General features: G+C 35.2%; 1 protein-coding gene across 4 annotated transcripts; it reads left to right on the plus strand.

Moving 5' to 3' along the window:
- The first annotated feature begins 3,529 nt into the window (after window positions 1–3,529).
- LOC121762997 (WD repeat-containing protein 48-like) lies at window positions 3,530–16,619 on the plus strand. 4 transcript variants are annotated; one of them, XM_042159034.1, is made up of 19 exons: window positions 3,530–3,802; window positions 6,642–6,751; window positions 7,413–7,571; window positions 7,921–7,986; window positions 8,073–8,162; window positions 8,248–8,550; window positions 8,741–8,838; window positions 9,330–9,365; window positions 9,484–9,604; window positions 9,690–9,926; window positions 10,522–10,617; window positions 10,729–10,794; window positions 10,932–10,970; window positions 11,036–11,170; window positions 11,387–11,748; window positions 12,111–12,204; window positions 13,266–13,457; window positions 13,909–14,003; window positions 16,011–16,619. In XM_042159034.1, exons 2-19 carry the CDS (start codon window positions 6,653–6,655, stop codon window positions 16,036–16,038), a joined length of 2,316 nt encoding a protein of 771 aa, XP_042014968.1. In that variant the 5' UTR covers window positions 3,530–3,802; window positions 6,642–6,652; the 3' UTR covers window positions 16,039–16,619. The 4 variants fall into 4 exon arrangements, with proteins under 4 accessions (XP_042014968.1, XP_042014970.1, XP_042014969.1 ...); XM_042159036.1 differs by having other exon boundaries at window positions 16,028–16,619; XM_042159035.1 differs by having other exon boundaries at window positions 6,651–6,751.
- The last annotated feature ends 1,365 nt before the right edge of the window (window positions 16,620–17,984 follow it).

Here is a 17,984-nt window from a genome sequence, read left to right on the forward strand (position 1 = left end):
TATCTTTAAAAATATACTCCAAATATATAATATACAAAAATCAGGGAAAATTGATTAAAATTTTAATTAAACGAGCAAAGATGTCTTTTTTTAAATAACATTGGTAGTAGTACTTACATTTGTCTTAAAAATAGTCATAACAATAGATAACACATATTTTAATGTGCAATTAGTAAGTACCCATAAGAATTGTGGAAATAAAATGAAAATGGTTGAAATAAGGAGTGGAGTGGAGAACATATCGCCTTCATGGAAATGAAATTCATGCTTTCAATGAAGCCTTTGTTTACTATTCTGAGTATTTTCCCTATAACATAGTAAATCAGATCAATGGTTAGATTCCTTCCCTTTATTAGAGCTTTATTTTAGCATCTCTTTTTCCTGCTCATCAATTCTCAATCACTCACCTCGAATTTTTGGACGACTTTGAAAAGATAGCAAAAGATGATCTTCTAATCCTTTTGATGGGTCCACCTTCTTTACAATCCATTCTTGAAAAGTTTCCTCGTAGATATAGCGCTCTTACTTTTTCTTTTTTCCTAAAATCAAACAATCAAAATCGGATTTTTATGCTTTATGCTTGGACTGGAAAGAAAAAAATATATATCTGTCAAAAAGGAGGAAAATTACATGTTAAATATTATAGCAAGTGGGGAAAAAATATATTTATGGATTTTACCTACTTTTAGAGGAAAGTAAACCAATCAATAGCGGAGGTAGTCTGAGTGTATAAGGATGCATTTTGCTTTCCATTATTTTTATAGTTATTAAATTAATGAATTCTTAAATTTTGATTGACGATGAGATATTTTAGTTACAAAAATTAACAAAATCTAATTGGAGATTAGTAATATTTATTAACTGGCAATTTAATAATTTTATTGAGAATTCATAAGTTCTAAAAGTAATTAATCAATCTCGGTTACAAACAACAAAAATCAATTGTATTTTATAAATTTGAATTAAATTCATAAAATCCTAATTAGTCTCTAAGCAAGGGTATTTTGCTAATGGGTTTTCCTTTCGTCTCAAACAAGTAAATTTGTTTGATATTACTAGACATGCGCGGTTATAATCGAATCGGTCCACATCAGTCTCGGTGGTCTGCTGAGATGGTATCAGCGGTCTGTGGGGTGTGTTCTATTGCTTGTCCTTCGATCTTGTGGCTGAGTCAGAATTGCCAGCTCCAGTCAGCGGTCTATTGAGTTTGGCCTCAGCGGTCGCTAATTTTTTCTCCACCCACTGTTTGTTAATTATTGCAACCCGTGCTGCTGCATTTGCCTCTTTCTCTTTGTAAAAGCTTGTTTGCTGGTTCATTTGAATTTTGCCTCTTTTACATGCCTCTTGTAAAAGCTTGTTTATTGGTTCATTTGAATTTGGATCATGAGGGGTAAGTAAGGACATGGTTTCAGACAGTTTGGCTATATTTCCTTCTATCCCATCCACTCTGGTATTCACAGCCTTCTTATCCTTGTCGATCCTTCTCAAGAGTTTTTGGAACACATCATCCTTGTTGATTGCTCCATTAGTCACTGAAAATCCTGTAGGAAGTTGAAGATAATTATTGTTAGCATATGAGAGATTTGTTTGAGGGTAATTTTCAGAATAGTTATTATAATTATTGCCACCTGATTAGGACGATAAATGCTATTGTATAGACGATTGGATCCTTAGTGACTTGATCTTGTCCATCTTGTTGCGCATGATTGCCAACTCTTGTGCAAAGTCCTTCATTCATGTATTGTCCACTACAACTATCGTCCTCAAGTTATACCGTTCCTTTGACCAACTTCGATTGTTTGCTGCTAATTCTTCTATCACTTACATGACAACTATTCCTCCTCGAGTTATACATTGGCTCGTCATCTCGTTGGAGGAACCGGAAGATCTCGCCCTTCAACTTCAGAATAGTGCCAAATGGGTAGTATTTATCTAAAAAGAGCCAACTATGTCGTCTCACTTGGTCACTTTTTGTGCAGACATACCTTCATACTCTAGTACCTACACGAATAATCACAGCATTACCATGTGGAGAGTGAATTCTCATGTGAATCAATCTATGTTGATTGATGAAGGATGAAGAGCATTTATAGACTTGTGAGCGTTTTTCTCCATAGGGTAACAATTTTGGTTAAGAAAGGTAAGTCTTAGAGGGGAATATGGCAAACTGCATGCGTCGCTCAAACTCAGCAGGTAGTTGAACTCTCGTCACTCTTCTCGATTGACTGCTGACTCCATCTTGGGGGTTGCCGGTCGTAACATCAGTGCATGCTCCAATTCCGTAACAGACCGCTATCTTTTCATCGACCGTTGGTCTGCTCGGCAACTACTGACTATGATCAGCGGACTGCTGACATGATCTGTTTTCTCCAGTTTTCGTTTTCGACCTTTTTCCGCCATTTTCAAAGTCTATTTTGCACATTTTTCATAAATTACGTCAAAAATATCAAAATGTAGAAATATATACAATAAAGAATATATTTTGCATGAAAGATAATTTAAACTAGTCAATTTTAGACCTTAAAAACATACAAAATTCACGTTTATCAATAAAAAATACAAAAAATTGCATCAAAAAATAAAATGAGACATACATTGGAATGAAAATGCTAGTATTTGTTTTATGCAGTTCATGCCTCTTATGAATAATGTTAGGGTTGCGACTGCGAATAATGTTAGGGTTGAGAATGCACAAATTTGTGTTATTAAAATAAAATGTTAATATATCCCAACTTTTGTGGGTAGTTTTTCATTTCAAAGATTGCAAACCCAACATACAAGGGCCCAATTGAATATAAACCCACAGCCCAATCACTACATCAATAAAACTATATAGAAACAAGAATATCCAAATGAAGAAACACTATAACATTTTAGAATAACTTACCAACGAAAGGAAACACACCCAAAATGAAGAGATCTTATGCCACATATTTTGCTAAACAATCCAACTGAGGCCTTAAGCTAAAACTAGACGTGGAATCCACAAATAATTGAATAATAATACTAGTATAAGAAAAATATTACCGTCCAAACAATATAAATTATGTGTCCACCAAAATTATATCAATTTTAAATATGAAAATTTTTAAATAAATACTAACCATATACAACATTCTAAATGTGACCTCATAATCCACTAACACTATTTTCATCACTTTGTCTCTCCCTCTCTTGTACTTTATCAATTATGCATTAAAAATCTTTACCATCTAAACTTTATCTTTTTTTTACGGAAATTGTAATAAGTTATACAAATAATATTATTATTAATATAGTAGTATGTAATATCGTCAAATATACTAAATTGAAAATTTAGATTATACTGTAGTACGTACCTATATCGAAAAACATTTCTACCTCCACTCCACCAATGGATATACTAAAAGTTAAAATGTTCACCAAACATATTGATGACTATTATTACAATATTTCCGTAGATGGAAATAATTAAATTACCAGTATAATATTAATTTAACTAATTCATTATTTTTGGATGAATTTATTAAAATTGTTGGACGTAACGAAATTGGGGATTTTGGGGTCTTCTGGTAGAGCATTTCGTCCCCAATTTGGGACTGGAAACAAACAACCATCTCCACTCTCCTTTTCCCGTCGCCGCCCTCCGCCACCCTCCCTCCGCCGCCCTTCCCACCGAACCACACTCCCTTTACCGACCTCGAAGTATCTGTGCTTCTCTTTTATTTCACCTGTTGCTCTGCCGTCTTAGACCTCGCGGCCGACGAATCTGCCTGCGCTGACTCGTTATCTAGCTCCGAATTCCGCCGCTTAAGCCAACAAAGTAGGCAATTCTTCTTTTATCACTTCGATTTTTCTGTTATTTGGATTTTTTCCTCGTTTTACCTTCTCAGTCTCTTCAATTGCGATCGTTTTGTCTTACTGTTTTTCTTTAGGTCTTTTTTTTTTCTTTTCTGGGTTGCCTGCCTGTTGTTCAGTGTCTGCGACTGTCACTTGTTTTTATGTGCTTCTCTGTTATGATCCGTGTTGACTTTAAATTGATGCAACTTGGCTTCTAGATTTAGTGTTCAGCACTCTGGCTCTCGTTCACTCCGCTCATTCAGCCATCATTAACAATTTTATTTCCGGTTTCATCTATACAGAATCTCATTTTGAATCCTGGAAGTTACATTTCCTCAAAGGTCATTGTGTGGTGATAATTATTCTTTGTATGTCATTCAATAAAGAGCATATTGATTACCTCGTTAAGGGTTTAGTTCCCTTTTTCGTTCTTTCCATTGTATGTCTAATTAAGTTGCACCTTAAGCATTTTCTGGTTGCCTGATTGTAGTGAACTCGGTAACCAAAACAATGGAAATTGAAGCAGTTTAGTTTTTATAGAAACTTTAACCTATATAAATGTGAATGTTAATCCTTTTGTTTATTTTTTTATCAGTATCAGTATTAGTATTATTTTTGTTGTTATTATTGTTACTATTGCAACTATGTAAGAACTATAGGGTCCTTACTCCTTATCTTAGATGGCTATGTTGCAAGTAGATGAAAATTGCAACTATGTCAGAGTAAGAACTACTGTATAGGGTCTTTATCTTTAGATGGCTATGACGATATATGGGTACAGGTGCTAAATTATTTCTTGCTATAAAATGCCAAATGTAATAGTCAGTAATAAGCCCTGCAGGACGTATCACCTACTTTAGCCCTAGTTCCTTTTCAGTTTAAACTTAAAGGTATCATTTTGTTCTCATTCTCAATCAAAAAGTCAAGGAATTAGTGAACGGAATGACCATGGTATTTAGAGGGTTCTTAAATAAATAGCACAAAACTGAGCTGGATCAATTGGACTTCGAAATAGCCTGTCAAGGCAAAGGTTTGAGTGTAGCTGGAGGTAGATATATTTGATGTTATTGACTTGATATTAAATACAATGCGGAGATGATTTGAGTATTTGATTTTAGAAAAGAACCCCTTACAGATTTTCTTGTGTCAGTTTAAAATTTTTGGATATAGATGTTCTTATAGGGTCATATGCTTTAAAATTTAAAGATGGTATTACAATAATAATCTGATTAATTCCTTATCATTAATGTTGTTGAGAAACCACCCAGTACCTGCACTTAGTTCTGACCATATGTTATCACAGAGACTGGCTATATAAAGTTAGCATCTTCTTGATTTTCCCCTGTTCCTGGAAGTTGCAAAATTAAAATAAAATCACAACAAGAAAGATAATACTAATGCTTACGTAGAGCAGCATGGACTGGTGGTTGCTCAACATCTCCTTTCTTTTTCTGAAACTGACTGCGATAACGTTGGCTAGATTCAGTAGATTGTAAAATATGTTCATTTTTCTTTTACTGTGAAAAAGTGATAATGATAGTAGTTAAGCAAGAGGATTAAGATGTGTAGGGAGTTGACCAGGTTGCTTCCGCAGATGACTCCTATAAAGCATTCTATGCTATAAATAGATTAGGTGGTAAAGACTATCATTTGATCAAGTACTTATCATTAGCGTTAAGACATTCCCCTAGTTATAGGCACCTAGATCTTGCCCAGCACTAGAGTGATGGACAAATAAAAATGATAATGCGGTCCACTTAGTGGGTTGTTTCACCGCACATAGTTGTGGGCTAAGTGACGCGACTAGGTTGGCCCATTGTAGAAAAATGTTATCATTGTGATCTAGAATTGATAATTATATTACAACTGTTCTAAATACCCAACATTTGGTATTAATTCATTAAGAAAATAAGATATTGTCGTTATATGCTCAAATCATATATCATATGAACATTCATAATATTTCTTAAGGTGTTTAAATTTAGTTTTATTTTCCTAGCGCAACATAATGCTAATCATAATTGTTAATATTGATATAGTATTAATGTTTAGTGGTTAAGTTCAGTGCTATTTCGATAATCAAACATACAACCATTCATTTTCCAAAATCAGTTGTTAAATGATCAGCACATGTTAATATGCAAATTTTCAATAATTCCTGAATTAGAATGGGTTAGTCAGCATGATGTGTATCAATAGTTAATTACTTTTGTCATTTGTCAATATTGAATAATTATTCTATTTGTTAAATATAATACTAGCATGCATTACATGATATTTTAATACTTATATTATTAAATGGAGACTTATTTAGTATTAATTTATAAAAAATTTGTGGAGTTTATATGTACTCCCCCTGTCCCATTAAAAATGAAACATTTTTCCTTTTTGGGTTGTCCATTAAAAATAAAACGTTTCCTAATATGGAAACAACATCATCTCTACTTTTTCCTCTCTCTTACTTTACTCTCTCTTCAATAACTCAAAAAACAACACTACATAAAATCTACATAAAATCCTGTGCCGACAACCAAATGTTTCATATTTAATGGGACGGAGGGAGGAATATAGTTAGTCAATATCTGCAAGTGGGTTTAAGGGGGAAAACTTGTACTTTCCATTTTTGTGGTACTTTTTCAGTTAATATATAGTAATTGATTGATCATTTCAAAGTGTAATTAGCTTTAACAAGAAATCAATTCCTTGGTAGTCTCTATTTCCCATGTTTAAAATGATTCTAGCTTATCCTGTAATAAGCCTATATGGTAGTAGAATTTTGATTGTCAAGATAAAGATGCAATCACTGTTTCTGATGTCTTCAGCCATTTCAGCAATGCATCGCGTTGGCAGTTCAGGAAACACATCTAATTCAGTTCGTACTCGCAAGGAAAAGAGGTTGACATATGTATTGAATGATGCAGATGATACAAAGGTAAACCACTTTAATTAATTAGTTCAGATAAAATTCTATCCCTTCAATTGTCGTTGATAAGATAAGAATATCTGCTGTATCAAGCTTCTGTTTTATGGGCTTTTTACCTTATCTGCGAACTGTAAGTGCATGACACATTTTCAATTTTTGCTGCTTGCTTTCCCCATAACAGTAGGTTATGAAGAATGATTCAGCTTTTCTTGATTGTACATTACTTTTCTGTTGATTGTTTTTATGACCAAAATCTAATAAGTATCAAGTAATAACTGGCGTTGAAGTGCTGCAGTTTGTACTTGTGTTTCTTTCGACTTTGAAGTGATCTTGATACAACAGGAAAGTTTAGTGCTTATGTATGCTTAGGAAGGTGATATATGGTCGGACCCTGTTTCCTCTACATGAGTGTTTTGGTCCTTTATCAAAGTAGACTCCTTGTTGCATCATCTTGTTACAATTTACAAAGCTAAGAAATGTCTGCAGATAATATAATTGATCAAACATTTCTTAGTCTGCTTCTGCTGACAAAAGGGAATATACTATAATGGAACACTATTACATAACAAATTAATAATTACGAATTACCACTTCTTTTATGATACATTTGTTTTGTTCAAGGGATGTTGATTATATAAGTCACATCTATCACATTTTTATTTATTTGCAGCACTGTGCTGGCATAAACTGCTTGGCCGTATCGAAATCTACAGAAAAAGAAGGAAATGAGTACCTCTTCACTGGTAGTCGTGATGGTACATTGAAGAGGTGGACATTATCTGAGGATTCTGCTACTTTCTCTGCTACATTTGAGTCTCATGTTGATTGGGTACAAGTTCTTTCATCTTTGGTTAAGTCACTTGTTTGTCATTTTCTTATATTATAATTGTTACTGAGAGAGGCTAATAGTAATATAGGATCAGAGGTATATGATATCTTCTCCACATCTCACTTCCATATTTGGCCCCCATAAACTTTGTCTAAGTTTGTACTTGATCATTGCCTCAATGCATACCATTTGAGCAATTAGCCCATATTGAACTGGTTCCCTGAAGCAAACTAATAATTTATGGATTAGGATTTACAGTTGCTTGATAATTTGAATCCATAACTTCAGAATTCTTTAATGCATTAATAATCTCCTTAGAGGTTTATTTTGGAACATGTTGCTGGGGCAGGTCAATGATGCAGTTCTGACGGGTGGTAATACGTTGGTCTCTTGCTCCTCTGATACGACTGTTAAAGTGAGTGAAGTTCACATTTATTTCATGATGCTCTTTTTCTTAATAAAGATGAACTTATTTGTTTTTTTTTGCTGTCCTAACAATAGGTATGGAATCGCTTGTCTGACGGAATATGTGCCAGGACGTTTCATCAACACTCTGACTATGTCACTTGCCTGGCGGCGGCAGAGAAAAATGTAGTCTTTCTACAAATACATTAATATTCTAAGAATCTGATATTGTGCCAGACATCAGTTTATGATTCTTCTCTATTATGTATAGAGCAACATCTGTGCCTCTGGAGGCCTTGGTGGGGAGGTTTTCATATGGGATCTGGAAGCCTCACTGAGTCCCATTTCCAAAGCAAATGATGCAAATGCAGATGATTGTTCAACTAGTACTAATGGTTTGGGATCTTTGTCGAGTACTAATCTCCGTCCTATCAACTCAAGTAATAACGTTTCTGTGCATGCCACCCAATCCCAAGGCTATGTTCCTATTGCTGCAAAAGGCCATAAAGAGTCAGTTTATGCATTGGCAACAAACGACCGGGGAACACTTCTTGTTTCTGGTGGAACTGAGAAGGTGAGCTCTGGTTGTTTGTCTAAAATTTCGGTCGATATTATTACTTTTAGTTCATGTCATGGGAAAGGTCGATAATAAATGATGCTTCTTTTCAAACTTTATCAGTGCTGTTCATTGAATATGACATCTTAATCTATTGATTGATCAACAGCTTTTTAATTTATCCCATGTTGTGTGATGAATTTCATAGGTTGTGTGTGTTTGGGACCCCAGGACGGGCTCTAAAACTATGAAGCTAAGAGGACACACAGATAATATCAGGGCACTGTTGTTGGATTCTACAGGCAGGTTAGTTTTTTTTTTTTTTTTTGGGGGGGGGGGGTCTTTAAGGATACTTCAGGGTCCTGTGGTATCAGTCTTTTGTGACAAATATTTACACTGAAAAAAATTAAATAAATCAACTTTGGCAGTTAATTTTAGATTGGTTCGGGTACTCCGCTTAAGTTATATTATACTGAAATTCATGTTCAGCTCAAAGCTAATCGCTTTGTGTTAGTATAAGTATTGCAGCCGTGCAGGTGAATATTTACTCTTGCAATCTCTATTTCCGTCCTAGTGGGATGATAATACTGCTAAGTGTTGTGAGAAACCATGAAACTTGTCTGTATGGTGCTAATGAAAAGTAGTTTCGCATGAAATCCAGACACTAGTAGTAAGCCAAAATATTTGTCTAGTTGAGATTGCTCCATTTAGGTTCTTTGTTGTTTGTCGCAATAGGAAACAATACATGTCAAATGTTGATATGTCATATGTATAGCTCATGCTCTCTTGATTTGCAGATATTGTTTATCTGGCTCCTCTGATTCTATGATCAGGTATGTGCTATCTTTGCATATACCTCTCTTACTGCAGGAAGCATAAACCATGGTATGACTGTGTGCTTTTTTTGTTCATTCTTTGATTTCTATAATTGTTTGGCTGGAAACTTCACAGGTTGTGGGATCTTGCTCAACAGCGATGCATTCATTCCTATGCTGTGCACACAGACTCTGTCTGGGCACTAGCTGCTACTCCATCATTTAGTCATGTTTATAGTGGTGGGAGGGACCTTTCTGTGAGTGTGGCTAACTTTAGCATTATGAATATACGAGCCTCCCCATATTGTGTGCTTATGTTTATAACTTTACCTCTTTCTGTAGTTGTATTTAACTGATTTGGCAACAAGAGAAAGTATATTGCTATGTTCAAAAGAACATCCTATATTGAAATTAGAACTGCATGGTGATGGTATATGGGTTTCCACAACGGATTCTTCTGTACATAGATGGCCTGCAGAAGCACATAATCCCCTTAAAGTATTCCAAAGAGGTGGCTCATTTTTAGCAGGCAACTTGTCCTTTTCAAGAGCAAGGGTTTCACTAGAAGGTTCTACACCTGTGAGTCGTATATTTCTGTTCATCTTTACATATTTTCAGATTCAGTGTCAACAACATAAGACTTAGTTGGATGTATCTTTCTGTTTAAATGCAACTATTTTCTTTCAGAACTTGCTTAGTATAATACTTCGGATTTTTTATGGATGTTTAATTTAAGGGGAAGATATTCTGGGAAATTATTTTTGCAAAACGTCTTGAGAACTCTAATAACTTATGTGAGATAGAAAAAAGGTATTTTAGAGAGAAAATGGTTTTAAATGTTTTTACTTCCTTTTGGGGAAAGCAAAAGAGGGCTTGAAATGTTAACCTAACATCCCTTTGCCTTTTCGGTCATTCCCCTAGGCATAGTTGTATTTGGGGTATTAGTAGCTCCTTATTGAACTGTGTGTGATCTATTCTAGAATAAAGGACTAATTGGTAACCATAGTGAGTTTTATATGCTGTCTGAATATGTACCAGCTCACCAAAGAACATTTCCTAATACCTTTCATGACCTGTATGTTATTAAGGTTTTGATGAAATTAATATTTTGGATTCTCATACAATTTTAGTATGATTTTGCAAAGTAAGCAATTGACTATTTAAGTTTCTATAGGTTCCTGTGTATAGGGAACCGTTTCTTACCATTTGTGGAACTTCGGCTATAGTGCAACATGAGATTTTAAATAATAAAAGACACGTCCTGACAAAGGTAACTTGACGATGATTCCTTTCTTACCCTCTATTCAATGTTTCAGTTTCCCTACAGCTATTGCTCATCTTGTAAATTCAGTTATCTAAATTCTGCCATTACAATTTCAAGGACACTGCTGGTACAGTAAAGTTGTGGGAAATCACAAGAGGTTTGGTCACTGAAAATTATGGAGAGGTTAGTGATGTGCATGAACTTAATAACTTTATTTCGTTAGAACTTTCAGTGGGAGGTCTGGTGGGAGTTTGTTAGTACTTCCAGTAGTTTGCAGTTCCATGTTATGTTATCGGAGTTTGTTTGTTTTGATTTTTCAGGTTCCTTTTGAGAAGAAGAAAGAGGAATTGTTTGAGATGGTATGTACTTTTCGTTAGGATCTCCCATTCTTACCTATACATTTTGACTTATTGGTCCTATTCAGGTGAATGTTCCGACATGGTTCTCGGTAGATACAAGGCTTGGGAGTCTGTCTGTGCACTTAGACACGCCGCAATGTTTTTCTGCTGAGATGTACTCTGCAGATCTAGGGATTGCTGGGAAACCTGAGGATGACAAGGTACTTTCTCTCTCACACAAACATATATTTATGTCTATATATCCTCTCTTGATCCCTACTCCCTCTGAACCGCAAGTTTTGAGTTTTTTTATGTTTGACTTCTAGTGTATTAGCTATGACTGAGTTCATAAACATGCACAACCTTTCTGAATCTCTTATTCTTGTCATTTGTTATTATTGGAAACTAAGTTAAGTTGTCCTTTGGCAAATATGTAGATCAATTTGGCAAGAGAAACCCTCAAAGGGCTGTTGGCACATTGGTTAACTAAAAGAAGGCAGAAATTTGGATCTCAAAATTTAGCTAACGGTGAAATCTCGCCAGGAAAGGAAATATCTACAAGAACTTTAACCCTGTCCCGAGTAGAAGGAGATGGGAATTCAGAGAATGACTCTGCAGTATATCCACCCTTTGAATTTTTAGCAGCTTCCCCTCCTTCCATTGTTACTGAAGGCTCTCAGGGAGGACCCTGGAGAAAGAAAATTACTGACTTAGATGGAACTGAAGATGAGAAAGACTTCCCTTGGTGGGTTCTTGATTGTGTGCTGAATAACCGCCTTCCTCCAAGGGAAAATACCAAGTAATCCTCTTTACTTCTTGAATGGCTTGTCTTGCATTTCTCGGGCAGAAAACTTTTGTGGCTTATGCTTGCCAAAGTTCTCTATTTGCTTGGTTGTGGTTTGCTCAACCCAAGAATAGGATAAAGCTATCTTGAACTTTTTTTTCTTATCTGAATTGTTTGTGTAAGATTTTGAGCAAGTAATTTGCAATTATAGTTTTGTATATTAATCTTTCCCCACTCTCATATTCGCTTAATATGACGTGACTGGTGTTTGGCAAGTAGTATAATTGGAGCAATTCTTGTTTCAGTGTTTTTTCTATGCTTGGCTTGTCTCAGCACTCTTGTTGTATCAATCCCATGTGTTTTTCTTGTTGTTGCAGATGTAGCTTCTATTTGCATCCGTGTGAAGGTTCTAATGTGCAAGTCCTCACACAAGGGAAACTGAGTGCTCCTCGCATTTTGAGAATACACAAGGTAAAGATTTCCCCTTGATACCTCAGTGATAGTCACTTGAGTACTTGTGATTTTTTAAATGAAACGAAAATAGACATATAGTTTTTTACTGTGCAAATTTGTCTGGGTTGGTGCCTTATCGCTTGCAATAAAAATGTAACTTTTGTGCTGGTTGTTGATTTGCGCAAAGCTAGCGAGTATTGTCTTCTAATAATGTCAATATTATAGTCCATAAATTGATGAAACGAAAATAGATTTTAATTTTCAACCATGCAGATTTGCCTGTGTCTACTGCCCAATGTTATCAATCTCGTATGGCGGCTTATGGCGGTTTGCCTAAAAACCGCCACAGGGATATGGCGTATTAGTATGGCGGATATGGCGGTCAAAAATTAAATAAATAAAATAATACTTATATATTTATATATAATTCAAAAATTAAAAAATATTAAAAATATAACATCTAAAACACTTTAAACAATTAATAAGGCATAATATACCACTCTAACCACCATGTTTCTTGCATAATGCCTTATTCCTAAATGCAGTACACACGCAATGTTGTCAAATGTCGGATATGGCGGTGCTATGGCAGCGACATGGCGCTATGGCGTTTCCACCACCGAACGCCATGCCATAGCGCCATGGCGCCGCCATATCCGCTATTTGATAACATTGCTACTGCCTTAGTATGCTTGCTATAAAAAATGCAAATTTTATGTTAGTTGGTGACTTACATGAATCAAGTTTATTGTCCACAATTATTTGGACATTGATACATTATATAGAAAGTCTTCCAATATCTCTGGCGATTAAAAATCACTCATTATGTGAAGGTTAAAGTGTTGAATGCTCTACCTTTTGCTTGGTTTATGAACCTGTTAAGACTCTCGATATAAGCATCTAAGTATTGGATTTGCCCCCACGAAAAAATATTATCTGGGTTAAGGAATTTTAGTGCAGTAGCACCGTAGCAGTGCCAATGGAAATAAGTTGTGGGGCCCATTCTTCTTCTTTATGTGGATCCCTAATAGGAAGTGTTCTACTGGCTCATCTTTTGGTTTCCCTGCCTTTTGTTTTAGGTTGTCAACTATGTGGTAGAAAAGATGCTTCTTGACAAGCCAATGGATAGTCTGAATGCTGATGGAACTTTTGCTCCAAATGCACCTGGAGTTCAGATTCCACATGCAGTTGTAGGAGATGTTTCTCTGCGATCTGGGCTGAAACCCTGGCAAAAACTCAGGCCTTCTATTGAGATTCTTTGCAATAACCAGGTAAGTTGTTTGATTTTTCTGTGACAGAGAGACTGTGACTTGCATCTGAAAGTTTTACCTTATTGATTCAATACCTAAGAGTAATTAGTATTTTTTTCGTGGAAGAAAAGCTTGGGGTGCATTCTATTTGGGATGGCTCTATTGAAAGGCTGTTCTTGCATTACTGCTCCTGAACTTGCAATATCATGATTGTCTATATTTCAAATGCCTGAAAGCTAAAAGCTGAAACATGGGAAGCTTTTGAATTTTTCTGTCATTGCCTTTGTGGTCCTCATATTAGCACCTCCACTTGCAATTTGCTGTTTTCACATTCAAATACTACTTTTCTGGTCCCTTAATTATTGATAGATCTCTCTTATTACATGGAATATTGTTGGAATGTACATATTCTGTATAGATGAAGCGTGGGGTTTTTATTTCTCCCATGTTAACTTCTCTACTGATGCTCCAGGTTTTACCTCCAGACATGAGCTTGGCCACTGTTCGGGCTTACATATGGAAGAAATCTGAAGACCTAATCCTTAACTACAGAATTGTGCAGGGCAGGTGATGAATAGATTTCACAGGTGATTGCATTGTTAGCCTAAGCTAACTATCTTATATGTGAGTTTAATGTAAATTGGGTTCCATTCAAATCAGGATAGTTTCGAATCGGCCAATACTGACACAATTTTGCTGTTTCATGAATACCTACACAAGAAAACAAACACCCTCTAACAGAAAATAATCTGTGCAATGAAATTAGTGCAGCAGAACCAACTATTCGAATCTAAAAAATTTGACAGATATTCCAACATGAATTCAAAATTCAAGAACTGTTGGAATAATCCAATTGAGTTATTCGTATCCATATATTGCATGGATTTCATGATAGCTCCTCCATTAAGCTAATCTTAGGGATTTGGCCTTTATAATACGATACTTTTAAACCTGTTCTAGCATTGGAACATGTTTCAACTGAAGATGATGTTTCTCGTCCATTTGTAATATTTTCTTTTTTGATTTTGTAATTGTTGTTTTTTTAATAAGAAAAAGGGAAGGCATGCATCAGACTGAAATGGTTATGTGATTAAACAAATCGCCTGATTCACCACTCGGTCAGGTCTATATGCTTGTGCGTGTGTGGCACACACATCCACGATTTAGACCATATCAATTAACCTATTTGCTACTCAAAAACATATCAAGTAGCATGAATTCATGGCTCATCACATTCATCAATTTTATATGTTTACTAAATTTGCGACCTCTTAAAAGAAAGAAACTACTAGGCTACACATTCTTTTTCTTTTTAATATGGCTAGTTCTTCCAACACTCTACACATAGGAGATAGACGTCGAATTTTAGCAGTTCATCAAGTTAAAATTAGAGATATTGCTGTTTGAATACTAAGAATAGCTCTCTGCAATGGGTGATGATAACTAAATATTAGGACATCATCTTAGGCTGCTGTGATGAATCTTCATTACCGGCATAGCTTTAAGCCCTAGGAGGAGAACATTACAGGCTTACTATGCTCTATGCCCAGAATATAGAGAAAACCACTTTGACAACCATATTTATGAGATATGCTAATGTACCAAAGGTAAAATTCACCAAAGTTTGGGATTGTACCTTAGGGTTTTGGATTTTTGGATTCCCCTTAGGGGGGTTTTACTTTTAGTGATAGTATGGACTGATAAAACACACAAGATTGAGTATTTGAAGGATAAGACAGTCAAACAAACTCAATCAATTGATCAAAGTAAACAGTGGATTAGCTTGGATTGTTTTTATCAATCCATTCAATAACTCAAAGTAAACGCACCCTTAGAGTTTTAATGACAGCATGGTGGCAGTTTAGGGACAGCACAAAGTGATGAATAGAGCTCAAAAGAAAGGTACGGTTTGAGTTGGGGCTTCATCGATGTGGTATAATGGAGCCTACTTGGCGGCAAAGGAAGACACAATGAGAGGAGTATTTGGTGGATATATATAAGAGACTTATGTTAGGCTCATTGAAGTTCTACTTATGTTAGGCTCATTGAAGTTCTATAAATTATACGGAGTAGTACGTTAGAAATAGCATGAGACTCTTAATACTGCATTTGGTTAAAGCTTAAGTCACTGATATAATATGACCAGTTGGTTAAACGACGGCCAATGGGATCCCAGCAGATTGTTTCTACAAATTTTCTTGTCTTGAGTGTTTATTGAAATTTTCAACGTATGCATGTTCTCTCTTCATACACTTTATTTAACATTGATCTTGAAGTAGAAGCCATTTTTTGCAGTCTTAGATTTTAAAATGGTGTTATTCCTAGAGGGAATATCCACCATGTTCAAAAATGTGGTTTATATGCGTGTGTGCTGTTGATAAGTTTAACCCAGAAAGTAGAACTAAATTGGCAATACTTGATTGCTTGTATTGTGAACATCTTTGCAGTGGTTTATGTGACCGTTAGATTGTACATTACAAGATTGTTTATTGGCATCTTCTTCTCTATGTAGTCATTAGCTTACTTGTCACTACTTTTGAGAGCCAAGAGAAACTATGTAAAACATAATGGTAGTATTTTGTTGTGCACAGGACCCAGGTAGTTCTATGATTAGTTAGGTTGCTTGTGCATGTAAATACTGCATCTTCAGAAGCTGGAAATGTAGCATATCACAGAATCTTGGAAAACGAAGCAGTTGCTGGAGAGAAAAAAAATCTCATCAAAACTGTATAGAATGCTGTTTGAACTGAAGGTGTCGTGATTCGATGTGTGACTATCTTCCATTTTCGGTGATGGCATGGATGGGTTTCGCGTTTTGATTATTTGGAACTGCGGACATGCTGGGAGCTCGTAGCGTATGTGGAAATATTTGAGTACTTTCAACGGGTAACTTTACCCAGCCAGGAGGGATTTTTATTAAAGAAACTACTGCTGTGAAGCAGTAAAGGTCAATAGATTTTTCTTCTTTTTTTCAAAAAATAAGTCTTCACCAATTCTAGTTATTTAATAGGTAATTTGATAAGATAAATTAAACTTCACTTGCAGTCTCTGTTCAGGTTTGAGTGTCGCTGCTGAAATTTTTTGAATCACATGTATTATTATTGTTAATCACTGATACTTAGTACCTGGAAATGCAGATATATACGATTACAAAAATGAAATTTGTTGATGTTTTTTAGCTTCTATCGTGAAGGATCTAATTTCTCTTTTGTTTTAAAATGCACACATCTTGAAATTAATATGCTCTCGAAGTTCTCTTGGAACCCTTACTTTATTTTAGAAAATAATCAATGAATATCAAAACAAACTCATCATTTTGGGTTCCATTAGTATATTTTATATTACACTTGATGGAGTTTAATATTTAAGATTTAATCCTAACCATCAAGTGTTCAGCCCTTTGTTATTATAAGAAAGTTATTACTTCCATCTGAATATCATCCACAATCAAAATCCAGGAGCTACTTGAGCCCATTTTAACAAATCCAAAATAAGGGAGTGAAAAAAAGGTTATTTCCTAAGTTTGCAAATTAGGTCGATCGTATGATGGAATAAAATGAAGTGAAATGGAATAAAGACGAATGAAATAGAGGTTTCTTATCCTTAGTATAATTAGTATGATGAAATTAAAATTAAATGTATATGGAATGTTATATATGGTGGGATGGAATGACAATTCATTTATTTGTTAGACACAAAGAAGACGAGAAAAATGAAATGGTTATTCTTTGATTGCTTTTATTCCTATATTTGTTAACTAAATGATATAGGAATGGAATGAAATCTACTACACACTGCATACATACTATACGCATCCAAGGATCTATAGGTTTAATTGTGGATCCAAGATAATAATACAAAAATTCGAGTCATATATTTCTACATCAAATTTTATATATAGAGAGATATGTCTATTTATCCAAAGTACGTGCAATGCGCTAGAATCTCGGTGATCTGATGACAGGGGAGCCGGCGACTGAAGCCCTGTTGAGCAGTGGTCGTATCTATAATGGTCCTGAGGTAGCGAAATTCCTTGTCGGGTAAGTTATGACCCGTGCGAAAGGCGTAACGATTTGAGCACTGTTTCGGAGCACACATACATATAGACACATTACACACCATGCATAACACACATTGCGCACACATAACACACCCACAATATGCACATTGCACACAATATTGTAAATGTGTATTGTGTGTGTGTTGCTTGTATGTATATGCAATGTGTATATTGTGTGTGAGTGGGTTGTATTGTGTGTGTATTGTGTGTGTTGGTTGTATGTATATACAATAAGGTAAATCCCGTGTGTGTAAGTTGGCCAAGCGGTAGAGAGGTAATGCCTAAGACCAAAACTCAGCTCCATGTTCGAATCTTTTGTGACGCGACCCTTAGATTTAAACTCAGCTTCAATTATTTTCCTCTTTCTCTCTTATACTTTACTAATTTCATATTAAAATCAGTATTATCCCCAAGTAATAGAGTGAGTAATAAATTAAGGGAGATATTAAAATTAATGATTTATCAAAAGTCAAAATATTTCATATACC

Source organism: Salvia splendens, chromosome 13 (assembly GCF_004379255.2).
Source record: "Salvia splendens isolate huo1 chromosome 13, SspV2, whole genome shotgun sequence".
Classification (NCBI taxonomy): Eukaryota; Viridiplantae; Streptophyta; class Magnoliopsida; order Lamiales; family Lamiaceae; genus Salvia; species Salvia splendens.